This window comes from Mastigoproctus giganteus, chromosome 2, assembly GCF_048544385.1.
Source record: "Mastigoproctus giganteus isolate SK-2022 chromosome 2, ASM4854438v1, whole genome shotgun sequence".
NCBI lineage: Eukaryota > Metazoa > Arthropoda > Arachnida > Uropygi > Thelyphonidae > Mastigoproctus > Mastigoproctus giganteus.
The window spans coordinates 121096734-121113676 of NC_143576.1; the positions used below are offsets into that span (position 1 = coordinate 121096734).

Here is a 16943-nt window from a genome sequence, read left to right on the forward strand (position 1 = left end):
CATCTGTCCTTTCTTAATTTGAACTTATGTCCCCATAGGTTGGTAATCTGAACAAGTGGAAGGATCCCATCAGAATTCAGCGTGCTCAACCCATTCAAGGCCTTATAGACCTCAATCAGATCACCGCGCAGGTGCCTAGTCTCCAGCCACTGCAATTTGCAGAACTTAAGCCTCTCTTGGTAAGAGAATCCCTTCATTCCCCGCACCAATCGTGTTGCTCTTCTCTGTACACGCTCAAGCAAATCTACATCCTTCCTAAAATGAGGCCTCCAGACCTGTACGCAGTACTCAAGGCGTGGCCTGACCATTGCCTTATACAGAGGGACAATCACCTCCTTTTCCCTGCTAGCAAAATTCCTATATATCATTGACAAAACCCCATGACCCGCCCTAGCAGCCTGTCTGCACTGCTCAGAAAACTTCATATCTGACTGCACAATTACTCCCAGGTCTTTTTCATTTTCTACCACCTTAAGTGTAGTACCACACAGTTGGTACGTTTCTCTGGGATTACTTCTACCCATATGCAGTACTTTGCATTTGTCAAGGTTGAACTTCAGTTGCCACTTCTTAGCCCATCTGCCCAAATTATCTAGATCCTGTTGCAGTAGCACACTGCCATTACTGTCATTAACAACCCTGCCAACCTTTGTGTCATCTGCAAACTTCGACATTAAGCCTGATATATCTTCATCAATATCATTGATAAATACACAAAACAACAGTGGACCCAACACCGAACCCTGTGGGACTCCACTAATAACATTAGTCCACGAAGAGCAGCACCCATTGATTACCACCCTCTGTCTTCTCCCACTTAACCATCCTTTTATCCATTGTAGCAACTTACCCTTAATACCATTCTGCTCCAATTTGTACAATAGTCTTCCATGCGCAACAGTGTCAAAAGCTTTCCTGAAATCCAAGTATATGATATCAAAATTATTTTTTGCATCCAGTTCCTTTGTGACCACATCATAATAACCAATCAAATTTGTCAGACAAGACTTTCCCTTAACAAACCCATGCTGTGTTTGAATTATTGCTGCAGTCTTGTCTAGATGATCCTGCAATGCATCTTTAACCAGCGACTCCATTATTTTACCCGGAACAGAAGTTAAACTAACTGGTCTGTAATTACTCGTGTCACCCTTCGATCCACCTTTGTGAATTGGGGACACATTTGCACATCTCCAGTCCGTGGGAACCTCCCCTGAGTCCAAGGATGCTCTCATAATTATGGCTAAGGGTTTGCTTAGTTGCTTTGCCGCCTCCTTTAAAATAACTGGATAGATCCCATCCACCCCAGGTGCTTTTCTTACGTTTAACTTCAACAATTTCTCCTCCACTTTGCTCTCAGTTATTACAAAATCATTAAGCACACTGCTACAATTTGATAACCTTCTTCCATTTTCAAATTGTAATAATTCCTCACGTGTGAATGTAGATGCAAAATACTCATTCAGTTTGTTTGCTATCTGAGCAGGATCATCAACAGTCGAACCATCGATGTCAAGTGGACCAATCATATTCATCCCCTTCCTTTTAGAGTTTATATAAGTAAAGAAATCCTTGCTGTTTTTCTTAGCATCTTTTGCCAAAGATTTCTCGTAATCCGCCTTCGCCTGCCGAACCTCCTTTGTGACCTGATTACAGACTAGCTTATATCTGCCACAGGCTTCTGCGTCACCTGATAATTTATATGCATCCCATGCATTTTTCTTCTCTGTCACAAGTCTCATTAGTTCATTTGATAACCATTTAGGCCTAAACCTTGAACGATATTTCTTAATCGGTATGTAAAGTCTAGTAGCTTCCACGATTAATTCTTTGAATGCTTCCCACTTAGAATTTACTGTTTGTAACATCGTCAGTTGATCCCACTGTACAGAATTTAAAAACTGTCTGAGACCACTGTACTCCCCTTTACGGAAGCAAAAACCCTTTCCTTTACCCCTGACGGTAGTTACCTCTTTGAGTAAATCCCACTTCAGCACACTGTGATCACTGCCACCTAGTGGTTCCTTTATCTGCAAATTCTTAATACACGAATGATCACTGCTGATAACCAGATCAAGAGTGTTACTTTCTCTGGTTGCCTCTCGAACATGCTGCTGCAGAAAACAATCATCCAATAAATCCACAAAAGTCTGACTAGTGTGTGAGTGACCAACCCACAAGTTCCAGTCAATATCTGGGAAGTTAAAATCCCCCATTATAAGACATTCTGATTTACTGGCCCACTCTATTTCTCTGTACAATTGTTCATTGTACTCATTCAAGTCATTAGGCCTATAACACACTCCTACTCTTATTTTTCCTTTCGCAGTGCTTATCTCACACCAAACTGACTCAACGGAGCACTGTTCATCTATATTAACTGGGTGCACTTCCTTTGATTTTATGTTTTTCTTAATTAACAGCATAACACCCCCTCCCTTTCTGTCCTGTCTATCCTTTCTGTACACATTGTACTCCCCAAATTCCAGTTCTGCATTCCTTATATCTTTGTGACACCACGTCTCTGCTATCCCAACAATATCCGCCTTTGATGTCTTGACCAACACTTCAAATTCATCAAATTTATTTACTATACTTCTAGCATTGGTATACATGCAAGGATACATGCTCCTATGCCTATTCTCTGTTACCCTAACACATCCCATATACCCAACTATTCCATGATGACTGCCATCCGTCCCTGAAACCCCCAACACCCCTCGCTCCAGGTCGCTTCTTATTCTAATAGAAGTTGTGCAAGAATCACCTTCACCTCTGCCTGCGGTTACTGTTAAACTATTAGTCTTTGTATCCCCCAAACTAGCAGTTTTCCGACCCACCTAACACTGCCTCGATAGCATCAGCAAATATTCTTGCACCCTTTCTATTTAAGTGTATCCCATCCCTGTAGAAGCAATCTCTCCTGTTAACAAGTACAGTCCAGGCTGAAAAAAATTCTACCCCTTGAGCCTTGCACAATCTTTCCAGGGCCGAATTGATCGACAAGGCTCTCATCATGTACTCCCTCCTATCGTGTCTGGGCAGAATTGCAGACACTTTCAAATTCAACCCTATTTCACGGCTTTTTTTCAACAGTGACCTGTACTTGTTGAGTAATTCCGCCGGTCTCCTACTCTTAATATCATTAGTACCAACGTGTACAACTATATCACCTTTTGTGCCCTTGAAAGATGATATCCGCTCTACAACGTCATCAACCTTTGCCCCTGGCAGACATACCCTGGTCCTGTTCCACCTATCCTTTTTACAAAATATATTCCCCGTCTCCCTGACAATAGAGTCACCAACAACTACTAGTTCCTTTGGGACCAGCGCATTCTGCTTTGGAGATTGCCGCCGTGTTGCCTGATGCCCAGGAGTGAGCTCTGGTGTTGAGGTGGGCAGCTGAGAGCCTGATGGGCCCCTCAATTTAGATCTTTCGAGGGCATCCACCCTGTGCAACAGTATGATATCAAAGTTATTCCCTGCATCCAGTTCCTTTGTGGCCATGTCATAGTTCCAATCAAATTGGTCAGGCAAGACTTTCTCTTAACAAAACCATGCTGTGTCCGAGCTATAACTGAAGTCTTGTTAGATGATCCTGTAGTGCTTCTTTAACCAGTGCCTTCATTAATTTTCCTGGAACAGAAGTTAAACTAACAGGTCTATAATTACTTGTGTTGTCCTTTGATACTCCTTTGTGAATTGGGGTCACATTTGCACATCTCCAGTCCATCTGTACCTCCCCTGAGTCCAAAGAAGCTCTCATAATTATGGCTAAATATTTGCTTACTTCCTTTGCTGCCTCCTTTAATATAACTCGATAGATCCCGTACACTCCGGGTGCCTTTTTTATGTTCATCTTCAACAATTTCTCCTCCACTTTCCTCTCAGTTATTACAAAATCATGTAGCTCACTGTCAGAGTTTAACTCACCTCTGGCATTCCCCTCCCTGAATAACTCCTCATGGGTGAATGTAGATGCAAAATACTCATTTAGTTTGTTAACAACCTGAGCAGGATCATCAACAGTTGAACTCAATGTCCAGTGGACCAATCTGATTCATCCCTTTCCTTCTAGAGTTTACATAGGTAAAGAACTCTTTGTTATTTTTCTTTGCATCCCTTGCCAAGGATTTCTCATAATCTGTCTTTGCCTGCCTAATCTCCTTTCTGATTTGGTTACAGACCATTAATTTATATGTATTCCATGCATTTTTCTTCTCTGCCATATGTCTCATTAGTTCATCTGACATCCATTCAGGCCTAAACCTTGAACAATATTTCTTAGTTAGTATGTAAAACCTAGTAGCTTCCAAGATAGTTTCTTTGAATGCTTCCCATTTTGAATTTGCTGTTGGTAACATCATCAGTTGGTCCCACCTATAGAATTTAAATACTGTCTCAGACCATCGTAGTCGCCTTTACAAAAGCAAAAACCTTTCCCTTTACCCCTGATGGTAGTTACCTCTTTGAGTAAATCCCACTTCAGCACACTGTGATCACTGCCACCTAGTGGTTCCTTTATCTGCAGATTCTTAATGCATAATGTCCAAGTTTGCAGATGATATGAAGGACATTACGCTGCTGCAACAGGATCTAGAAAAGTTGAGCAGATGGGCTGAGAGGAGGCAACTGAAGTTTTAACATCGACAAATGCAAAGTACTACATATGGGTATGTAACCCCAGAGTAACATACCAAGTGTGTGTTGCTACACTCAGGGTAGTGGAGAATGAAAAAGGCCTGGGGGTAATTTTGCAGTCAGGTATGAAGTTGTCTGAGACAGTGTAGACAGGCTGTAAGGGTAGCTCATGAGATCTTGTCAATGATGTATAGGCCCTGAGTGCCAAGTGAATGACTATAGCAATTTCTGAGTGATTTCCAAGTTATTTTCTTAGAGTGGCTGATAATTATTGTTATTCTTCTAATTTCCAGAATTACTTAATTTTTCTCTTCTAAAGAAAAGAATTTAGCATACCTAACAGAAAGGAAAGACACCTTTCTTCTTTTCATAGGACTAACTACTAACCTTCCTTTATTGCTTGGTCACTGGTGGCAATGCTGCTGCCTCAACATGGCAGGGCTGAAACCTGGGAGAAGAAAGCCACCTCCCAGGGCTAAATTGAGCAAAGATGAACAAAACTAAACAGTCCAGTTATGGTTATTTTGATCTAGATAAACACGATCCAGATCATGATGACACAACATCCCATGCTAAGAGACAAAAAAAAAAGGAATGGATAATACCTCAACTCTCTTTTTAATATTACACTCCTCCACAGACTGACCATTGAGCAAGCTTTCTCCATTTTTGATACAAAAATGTCTTAGGCGATTAAGATCCGGAGATTTATTAGTTGAAATGACCAAAACATAGACATGCTGAGAGACTATTAAAAGTATCTCTACCTTTGGTAGAATTCCCATGAAGGTTACTCCACATGCCGCCTTTAAACTCCTCTAAAGGGGTAATATCAGAATGGGATCTGTTAAATGTATCGGAGGATGAACTTGTCCACGAACTATGAGACCAAAATGTGGCACATGCCAAAAGAATCGTCATAAAAAAAGATGGAGAGCCTGTCCATACTCGAACAGTGATACTCACATTTAAAACACCAAATCTACCTATCACCATAAAAGCTGGTTATCTTAGATATCAGGTAAGACTTTACATTCTGAATCTAGTCCGGTGCTTTAAGTGGCAAAAATTTGGTTATTCGCAAACTGTCTGCAGAGGTGTAGACCCCTGTGCTTCTTGCGGTTCTAAAGAACATACACACACAAACTGTAACACTGAAATGCAAAGTTGTCCTAACTGTCACGGCAAAAATCTGCTTTCTCAAAGGAATGCCTCCAATGGAAACAAGAAAAGAATATTCAAAAATATAAGGTAGTGCAGAAAGTATCATACCAAGAAGCAAAGAAACATTTTGCAGTACCTACTAAGCCATCTACATATGCTTCAGTTACACAACGGCTACACTCAGTAGCAACTCAGACTGACTGCTCAGTGCCTCCAAATATATCGATATCTAATTGGACTAAATCAACCCTTTCCTCATCAAAGGAACAATCTGCCTCCAAATATGCTACTCGAGAAGCTAATGAATGAATCTGTAACAATACCTCCAGATAAGAAACTCAATGAGCAACCAACAGAACGAACCATGAGCCCTGAAAGAAGAAATACACATAAATTAATATCTGATACCATGGACATTGATGAAATGGTAAATGAAGATGATACAGTCAATATTGAATCCGGGGGGGGGGGGGGAGAGTTTCACCCACAATGAAATAAAATTCCCCCCGGTGAAAAATAGTAATTTTTATTTTATAAAACACGAATTCAGTAAATTTATTTCAAATAAACAGAACACGAAAAATCCATCAACTAATGTAGTACTTGTTAGGTGATACGTGGCGAAAATAAATCACTAAAATCCAAAAGACACGAAAATTTTAAAATAATTAAATGGGCAATATTTCTGGCTGCACAAATTCTAACTAAAAGCCACTATTTCGAGTGTCTGCATTTTCATTTTATGGTTTTCAGGTTCCCTTTATTTTCACACGAACAATCTCTTGATAGTGTTTCACACAAACAGTCTACTTGCAACTAATTCTTTGTTTGTATATCGCAAACAAGATTGCAGACCGTGAATAGGTTCACCTGAATTGGTTCCTGACAGATGCTATTGTAATTATAGTGTCCTGCGGCTGTCAGGGGAGTCTACTGTAGCCACTAATTCATCATCAGCAGTTTCGCTTTATGGTTTTCACATTCCCTTTATTTGTTTTTTTTCACACCAAGGGTCTACTTGTGGCTAATTCTTCCTTTGTATACCGCAAACAAGATGGTTTAGTTGCAGCCCATAAAGAATACATTTTATATCCTTTTATTATATATGCATCTGTACTGTAATATTGAAAGATTGCATGAAGATAAGTTTAGAGGGCCCAAAATGAGTTATTGGAAAAAATTAATAAATAAAGTGATTGATACAGATGCAAAGAAAAAAAGCAAAGAAGAATAAGATTATTACAATACAATACTTGCATGTCTGATTATAATTTGTATATATTTTTTTTGCAAATTTTAATTTGCGATTTTCATATTATTAAACTGTGATTATTGTCAGTAATGTGGTTTTGTGAACTGACTATTAGTATTTAGATGTTAAATAATAAATATTTCCTTTTGTTTCTTATTTTGTTTATTATGCATATTATATATATGCATAAATATATATATTATGCATAAATATATATATTATGTTTATGCATATATATTATGCTCAAATATAAATATACAGATTTGTTTGTAACATATACATATGTTGCAAATATTAAATAATAATAAAAGCTATACTACGTGAACCTCTTGAAGTTTACATTCTTTCCCCCAGTGCAAATGCTCTGGATACAGTACTTGAGATTCAGAAAGAGGGAGACATTGACATGGGAAGGAAAACCTTCTCAAAGAAAGAAAAAGCAAAACTAGATGGGTGCAAACAAAAATATCTGCTGTAAGTAATCAAACAATGCACACAGTGATTCAATGGAATTGTTGCGGACTTTGTGCTAATTTAGATGACCTATACGATCTCCTAAGTGAATATAAGGCTGCTACAGTATGCATTCATGAAACAAACCTGATGAATGCAATTTCTATAACAATAAAACACTTAATCATGCATAGAAAAGATAGAAGCTGCACTAATGCAGCTCATGGAGGAGTAGTGCTCTTAGTAAACTCAATTCCTTCTAGACCTGTTCCTCTACAAAAACCATTGGAGGCAATTGTAGCCTGCATCACCATTGACATAACGATAATATTAGGTTCACTGTATCTGTCACCAAACCACGTTTACACTCTTGCTGATTTAGATGATTTAGTAAGACAATTACCCGCTCCTTTCTGTATTCTGGGTGACTGAATGGCCATCACCCCTATGGGGTTCTCAACATGCAGAGGAAAAATAATTGAAAAATTCTCAGATAAACATAACCTAACTATTTCAAATACCTGTGATCATACATGTGCATTTGCCATCTGGCTCAAGCTGTGCTATTGATCTGTCAGTATGTTCTCCAACAATACTTACTCTCATAGACTGGACAGTTACCAACAACCCACGCGATAGTGACCATTTTCCGATCATCTGTAATTTCTATACAAGTTCTCCTGCGTAGAGTAACATTAGAACAATTTGGAAATTTGACAAGGCCAACTGGACTAAATATCAGGAAATAGCTCATTTAGATTTCTCCATCACTGCAACTGTCAAGATTGATTTTGCAGTAAACTATATTACACAACAAATAATGATAGCAGCTGAATTTGCTATCCTGAAATCATCATCTAAAATCTGGCTCCATCCTAAAATGTGGTGGAATGAAGCATGTAGCATTGCTAAAAGAGAAAGGAATAAATTCAGGAATCTGTTTTGAAAAACTCCAACCACAGCCAAACTCCTACGGTTTAGGAGGACAAGGGCTAAGGCTTGTCATGTAAGACGAATGAGTAAAAAAGAAGCATGGGCACATTATGCTGCCACCATAAAAAGATTCACAGATACTGCTACAGTCTGGAAAGAAAAAAAAAAAAAAAAATCAAATGAATTAATGGCAAATACTTGCTTGCAACTTCTCTGATTCTTTTTCAGAAAGGGAAGGAAATTTTCTGAACCTGTGGAAATTGCTAAAGCATTCCCCTCATCCTTTGAAATGTACTCAGCTGTTTCCACATATGAAACAGCCCTTTCAGTAGCTAAAATCCATGACAGAAAAATATAAACTGAATTTCAATACTGCTCTCCAACATTCATATAATCTTCCATTGACCATGACTGAATTGCTCAATGCGCTCACATGGGTGAAGAACAGTGCTCCAGGTCCTGATGGAATTTATTATCTAATGATTTCCTATTTAAGTGAAACATTATTAAGTGCTCTCTTACGACTCTATAATAGAATTTTCTTAGTAGCTGGTACCATTTTTATTCTTATGTGTTAGCCTTCCCGAAACTAGAAAAAGACCACACAGATCCAGCAAACTATTGGCCTGATGCACCAACAAACCCAACAACAACAATGATATATAGGAATTTTTCCAACAGGGATAAGGTGGTGATTATCCACTTGTATAAGGCAGTGGTCAGGACATACCTTAAATACTGCATACAGGTCTGGAGGCCTCATTTTAGGAAAGATGTTGAGCTACTAGAACAAGCACAGAGAAAGGCAATGAGATTATTGAGTGGAACAAAGGGTTGCTGTTACCAAGGTAGGCTTAAGTTCTGCAAATTGCAGCATCTGGAGACTAGGCAGCTGCAAGATGATCTGAATGAGGTGTATGAGGCCTTGAATGGTTTGAGCAAGCTCAATGCTGATGGGATTCTTCCTCTTGCTCAGATTCCGCACCTGAGGGTGCATAACTTCAAATTGTATAAAGATAGTTGTAGAACAAATGTGCGGAAATTTTCCTTTAGCCAGCGTGCGGTCGATTGCTGGAACAAACTTCCATCTGTTGTTGTGGAAGTTGACAGCTTAAATAAATTGAAGGGCGAAGTAGATAAACTTTTGGAGCGAATGGATGGGTGAAACAGGGTTTTTTTTTTTTTTTTTGACTAATGCTATATAAACCTGCTTTCTTGCATCATGTGCATCTACTAATGCTAATGCTACTGCAATTTGCAGACTTGAAGGTAATACCAGATGGAAGTTTGTTTCAACAATCTACCTGCTGACTGAAGGCAAACTTCAACATATCTATTCCGCAACCACCCTTCCTCAATTTGAATTTGTCCTGTCATGCGCATTTCACCAAAGTCTTCTTATCAAAGAGCATCTTTTTGTATTCCCTCACTAACTTTGTTGCTCTTCTCTACACCCGATTCAACAAATACACATCCTTCCTGAAATGAGGCTTCAAGGCCTGTATGCAGTACTCAAGATGAGGCTTAACCATTGCCTTATACAACAGAATAATTGCCACCTTATTCCTGCCTGCAACATTCCTGTACATCGTTGGCAAAACCCCATGAACTGTTCTGGCAGCCTGCCTGAACTGCTCAAAGAGCTTCATATCTGACCGCATAAATACCCCCACAGTTGGTACATTAATCTGAGATTACTGCTACCCATGTGCAGTATCTTACATTTGCTAATGTTAAACTTCACCTGACACTTCTCGGCCCACCTGCCTAATTTTTCTAGATCTTGCAGAAAGTCCGGAAACTGCTCTTCGATATAAATTCTATTGTAGAGACAGAGCACACAATCCATAGATTCTGACGAAACATGTTTAATCATCTCATAATGGATGTCATTTGGCAGCACTCGCCTGAGAATGAGAGAGTGCCACCAACAGTTCCCATTGTGAAAAATGCTGATTGTATGGTTCGCAGCTATTTGAGGACAGCTTCAATTGCTGCTTTTCAAATTTTTGTTTGGTGGCCAGAAACTCTGGGGTGTAGGATGTTATAGCAGACACTTTGGCAAATGTCTCCCCAAGAGTGTTTGCAATTGCAGTTGGTCTGCAACTACACATCCATTATGCTCTAGGATCCTTAATTTTCTGGATTTTGTGCCAGATGACGTTTGGTGTCGCCACCTGGCTGATGGAAGAGGTAAAGCAGATCCAAGAGTCTTTCTGACTCTGATGTCTAACATAATGTGCCTAGACATGTGCATGTTTGAAGGCTATTAGATTTTCTGTGGTAGGATATTGACAAAATATCTCCCATGCCTTGTTTTATGCCTTTCTTGCTGCTGTGCATTCTATGTTCTACCATGGTTTCGGAAACAAGGGAAATCGAGATGTCTTCAGATGCGAAATTGCTGCTGCGTGGACAATACTTTCTGTGACGCACTCAATTGCATCATTAATTGGCTCCTAGCTGACTGTGATGGTATAAAACGTTGCCAAATGTTTCAAGGTATTCCAGTCGGCATGATCGATCTTCCTGTGATATCCTAAGCTGGTGGCATTGTTTCCCATTGCAAATTGTGGATATCACGGGGAAGTGATCACTACCGTATGGATTTTCTTCGACCTCCCATGTACACACACAGGCAGGAGGGAAGTGGAGCAGATGAAAAGATCAATGGCAGTAAACATATGGATAGCCATGTGGAAAAAGGTATTACATCCCACATTTAGAAGGGCCAGGTTGTTTTCAAGCAATCACTCTATAATGGGACCCCTTACATTAATGTTAGTACTACCCCACAGAATACTATGACTATTGAAATCCCCTAGTAATAGAAAAGGAGGTAGCAATTGCTTAATGAGATCAAGGTATGCCTGGGGATGTTGTTCGCAGGTGGCAAATAGATTGAGTAGACAGAAACCCTACTGAAAGGAGTATTGCTATGGCCTCTAAATTGGTAGTCAGTAGCATAGTTTGAAAGGGAGCATGGTTACCCACAAGGATGGCAGCCCCTCTGTGGGCAGGTTCATACCCAGTTCTGCCTTTCCGAATAGTAGAACAGCTATGCATGAGGGTCCTCATTTGCCTTTAAATATGTCTCCTGTAAGCAGAAGCATATTGGCTCATACTTACGTAGGAGGGCTTTGATGTCTTCACTGTTTCGATGGAAACCATGGCAGTTCCATTGCAGAAATTTGAAAGTGGGCATTACTTAGATTTGTTGGGTCCATCTGGGCTTCTGAAGGGCTTAGGGCTTTACTTTCTCAGTCTTGGATTTATCCTCTTTGGGAAAGAATGGATGTAGTCCAGTGTCCTTATCTTCATCCGCAAAAAGTTCCAAGATCATGTCATCATTTGTTTATTTCATCTCTATCTCCATTTTTTATTTGTCACAGGCAGCGAATCAAGTTTTTTGGTTCCTTCGTATTATTTTTTTTAGGTAGAGGTGGAGCAGTAGGTGGTATCAATATGGGAGTGGAAGCTGAATATGCATTCTGAATTGGCTTTTGAGTGTTCAGTAAGTAGTGTGCAATGAGAGCAAAAGATTCTTTTGGTGGGATTGTTATATCTGTTTGAATTACAACCAATTGCTTCCCTGCAACGTTCTGAGCATATGTGGGTTTATTGCTACTCATTAGCATTACCAGTTTTCTCATCTCCCGATAAGGAATATTGAGCTCTGCCTTGAATCACTGTATCTGCTTTCCTTGTTTCCACCACTGGCATGCCCTTGAATATGCAGGGTGTTCACCTTCACAGCTAAACAAGTGGGTTTGGCAGCTGTAACATGTAATGCTTTCATGGTCTTTTGCATCACACCCATGACATTCTGTGAATGCCCACATTTCTGGCATTTAAAATATCGCAATGGGTTTGGAATGTATGGCCTTATATTGCAATTTACGTACCAGGCTTTAACTGAATTCAGAGACGGAGAATTAAATGCAAGGATGAGGTTTCTAGTTGGTGCTGATCTCCCATCCTTATGTACAGAAATTCTTTTAACAGCTATAACTACCTGTGGCTTTAATTGGGAGAGGATTTCCTCCTCAGTAAACTTAAGAAGGTCCCACTCTGAGATGACAACCCTTGATAAATTTAGAGTTCTGTGTGGTGTCAGGGTAACTGGTATTCCTCCAACTGATGCTGCTCAGAGTAGTTGCTCAGAGTGCCTGTCATTTTTGGTTTCAATTAAGAGGTCCCCAGAACGAAGGCTCTTATCTAATTGAGAACCTGCTAACTCCTCTAAACCCCTTCTGAATGAAAAAGGGTGACATTTTCCCAATAGGCTTCTCAGTGTTGGAATGCATGATCAGAAATCTGGGAATGGGACATGACAGAACTTCTGTTCATGGTCCCTTTGCTACAGTGGCATTGTCTAGTTCTGAGGTATAGTTTTCAGTTAGGGACTGGGCTGGGCCCTAGAAATAATTTTATCAGAATTCATAATGATTTTTGTTTTTGTTCAATACCTGGCTCCCCACCTACCATAGAGTCCAAATGGGATGACCACTACATGGCAAGCAATAAATGCACTTGGAAGTGGAGTGCCAGGCTACCCATGCACCACCGCCAGTCTGAACCCTGTCCCTCGAATCAAGAGGGTAGGGGCATGGCACTGACACAGTTGACCCTTGCAGGCAGATCGATCCTAGCTGGGCCATCCAGGCCTGCCTGTCTTGTCAAAGCAGGGGCCAAAGCAGTGTGTGGAAGCTGGGGGGGCCCCTCAACCACCACAATCCCCCTTTCCGAATTTCTCAAGTCTCAGCACATGGCAAACACATCGGATTCCTATGGTGTTAGCCTGGGGTCCAATGCCCTTGGCGCTGTGGGTGTTGGATCCCACTGACGCTAAACTGCAGGACGAGCAGCAGCATTACTGGGAGGTCCCCTCACTATACAGGTGCCCACACTGAGGGGCTTAGAGGTCACACTTCAGCTGAACTACAAGGTGCAGGAGGGCGAATGGATATCTTTGTTACATTGGCAAAAGTAAAAAAGATTTAACGTAAGGCTTGTTTGAGTTACATACTCAAGCATTACTTGATTAAATGGCAGTTTTGATACAGGACTTCCCAGTGTGGGTGGAACAGTTAGCCAATTTGGACAAGATGGTATTCATCTCACCTTGCACACACAATACAATACTAACTGAAGTGTTTAAATCAGTACTAAATGCTGATGGCATCCTACTCATCAACATTTTTCCAGCTTTCCATTTTAACAAGACCCTGTAGTTAGGATTGATGATATTCAATCCATGTCAGAAAACTGATAAATGTTATTTATGACAGCCAAACACACACACTACTTCACTTTAATATGGGTACTTTTGATTCCTAGGTGAAGCATTTTTGAATTTTAATCTTATATGTATGGTACAAAATGGAGGAAATCCTATAGAAAGGAATGAAGAGGTGGGCACAAAATCCTTACTGACAGTAGCCAATGAGTCATGAGAAAACTTCCCCCATCACACCACCTATCCTTACAGACATTTCCTTTGAAGGTGCAAGCGCCCACCAGTAATCCTAGAAACTTCCACAACTCAGGGAAATGCATGAGTTTCTACAGCAGAACTACAGCATAAGCTACTGATTACTAAATCTGATGGAGAGTGCCAGATGACAAGTGCAGGAGCATCAAAGCTGGACTGCAAGTCAATAGAAAGCAATGTGGAATGATGTGCCACAGTATATATGCTTCCGGTCAGATAGACGTGCTTTGATTTGGCAAGTATTTCCAACAAGAATGTGTTGTCCCATCAAATTTGCACAGATGGGACAAAACATTTGTATGATGTGGGGATGTTTCATGTGATACAGTCTCGATCTAATGGTCACCCAACATGGAATTATAAATGCTATGACCTATCCTCCATGTGATGGATAATGCTGTGTATTCTGCACTGTGACAATTTTAGAATTGGTTCATACCAACCAACATGATAACACCCAACGTCACAAAGCATGAGTTGTGGACACATGGGATAATGTCATAAACATTCTAGAGCCCCCATTGTAACGCTGAAACTTACTGCTGCTTTGAAGTTGAAATGAAGTAGCATTCCACAAATTATATACTAAATATTAGTGGAAAACTTTCCACAACGTACTGATGTCATTACAGTCAGAAGTGGCCTAGTCGGGAATTATTTATCATTATTACTATTTTTTTAAATAAATTCAGGTCATATTCTGAATTATTTGTGTGTCATTACTTCTGAGAGGGCAGAGTATATCCCCTCCCTGCTTCGTGAAAGAATGAGTCAGGCTGTCACAATTTTAACACAAACTGCTGCTATAAAATGCTATCATTGTTAGGCAGCTGTCCACAAGTGCAAGGCACCTCCATAGCCAGGTGGGCAGGAGCAGCAGTGCGTAGCACACAATTCTTGATTAGAACAGGGTTCGAGCCCGTGACCACCAAATACGGAGGATGCGGAAGGTAAAGAAAGGACCACCACATATCACTGGAGCAATATGGCCTTAGTTGCTAATGCTCCTAAAAACCAAAACAACAACAACCACAAGTGCAAAAAATAAAGTAGAGTGCAATAGCACATTAACCTCCCTCTCCCTGCAGTGTGTCTGATATCCAATACTTTGGAGAAAAAAAAAACTCTCATAGAAAAGAAATCAATCCCCAGGCATGCTGCATATTTCAAAAAAAATATTTTAAAGGAAAACAATTAGAATAAATAACCACTGACCATTTATAAGTGAACCCATTACACCTGCTGAAACTTATTTTTCACAGCAGAGAACTATATATTGAGCAGATACAATGCTTAAGGGTTGCTTCCATCTGATATACAAAATAATACATGAATGTGCATAGCATACTACTGTATGCATGTATTTGAAAAAAAAAAAAGAAAAGATAAATAAAATAATAAATAAACTAGTGGGCTCTGCCCTCTGCTTACTTTGCTCGCCAACCCCCAGCCAATATTAAATATACAAAAAAATGTCAACCTGCTCGGCATCATTACTGAAGCTGCTTCGGAAAGAGTTTCCTTCACAAGATCGACCGATTTGCTTACACCTAGTGCTCAAGCGGTTTCTTGAAAAGTCTCGTACACTATTCCGTTCACAGTTCTCACATCTTTGAAACACCTTAGATGTTTTGCTTCACATAACAATAACTTCAAATGAAACCTCTCGACAACTTGCGGTGAGATGCTATTCAACCAAGCAACCATTTTACACATATTTTTACGTCGATGCCATTTATTTCCCATTTTGTCCTATGTAAAATGTAGAGGTATGACAGAGTAGATCAAATCTTTCTACAGCCCTCTCATATTTATACTAATATACTAACATTATAATGCACTGATCGAAATCTAATCAGGCAATCACCTATGTAATTATTTATCTGTGCATTTGTAGTGAACATAATCGCCCAACCTACTTGTACATTACCCACATCCCTTTTCTCCCAATGGCTTGAATAAATATCGCCAGGAAGAAAACTTTTTTTAATGTATAGAGAGATAACATACACCAGAAAAAATTCAATTAAACACACACGAATACCAGAAAAACTTGATAGACATGTTGCCTAGAAATCTGAGTGATCCCCCACCCCCCCTTTGGCTTGACAATGATTCAGGCATCTTTTGGTATCCCCAATGAAAAAATATTCATGAACAATCATGGGAGACTCAAATGACTGATCTCAAGTTAATGTGCATGGAACTGAAAGGGAAAGCTAAAATAATTAATTTTCTAAAGGATTTTTTTTTTGATTTCAATAGTATATTATAAGCAAACATAATTTATTTTTGAAGTTTTCTACAAACCAGAATTTGAATGTTCCATAGGCAGGCTAGGCATACTTTTCCACTTCATTGTGAAGGGGTCCATCACTTCAGCAGAGTTAAGCTCTTTTGATCCATCACAGCCACCAATTGCATATACTTTGTCATCTACTACTGCAATATCAAACCTACCACGAGGAACCTTCATAGGGTTAAGAATGGTCCATTTATTGGTAATGCGATCATAAGATTCTACCGTCTTCAGGCACTCCCCTCGATCATAGCCACCTAGAAAGCAAAGTATTTTTAAAAATTGATTAAACTGATGACAATGTTTTAAAATATTCAATACAACTACATATGCTGGTACATGTACACACTGGCATATATGCTGTCAAGTCAAAACATTATGATCACCTACCTAAAAAAGTTTTTATGTCCTTCTCTTGCCACCAATACCACCACCACACACAGCAAAGCATGGATGGCATAAAGACTTTCAAATGTTGAAGGAGGTATTGTTGTACCATTCTATCAGGATTCCATCCCATAGATCTGAGATAGTCCATAGTGGAGGATCCAAATGCCAGAACTGTCTGTCATTCCATGTAATCCCAGAAATGTTCTATGGGATTCACATCTGGTGAATTCGGCAGCCATGGTCACTTTTGTGATCAGCAAACCACTCTTGAACAATACCAGCACCATGACAGGGCACATTATCCTGCTGGAACA

General features: G+C 39.8%; 1 protein-coding gene across 1 annotated transcript in view; it reads right to left on the reverse strand.

Moving 5' to 3' along the window:
* Positions 1–16943, reverse strand: part of LOC150089533 (influenza virus NS1A-binding protein homolog) — a 302567-nt gene that overhangs the window by 71854 nt on the left and 213770 nt on the right. The window contains exon 9 of the mRNA XM_090390017.1: positions 16251–16496. Coding sequence (XP_090246143.1) covers positions 16251–16496 — 246 coding nt within the window. The remainder of the gene's footprint in view (positions 1–16250; positions 16497–16943) is intronic.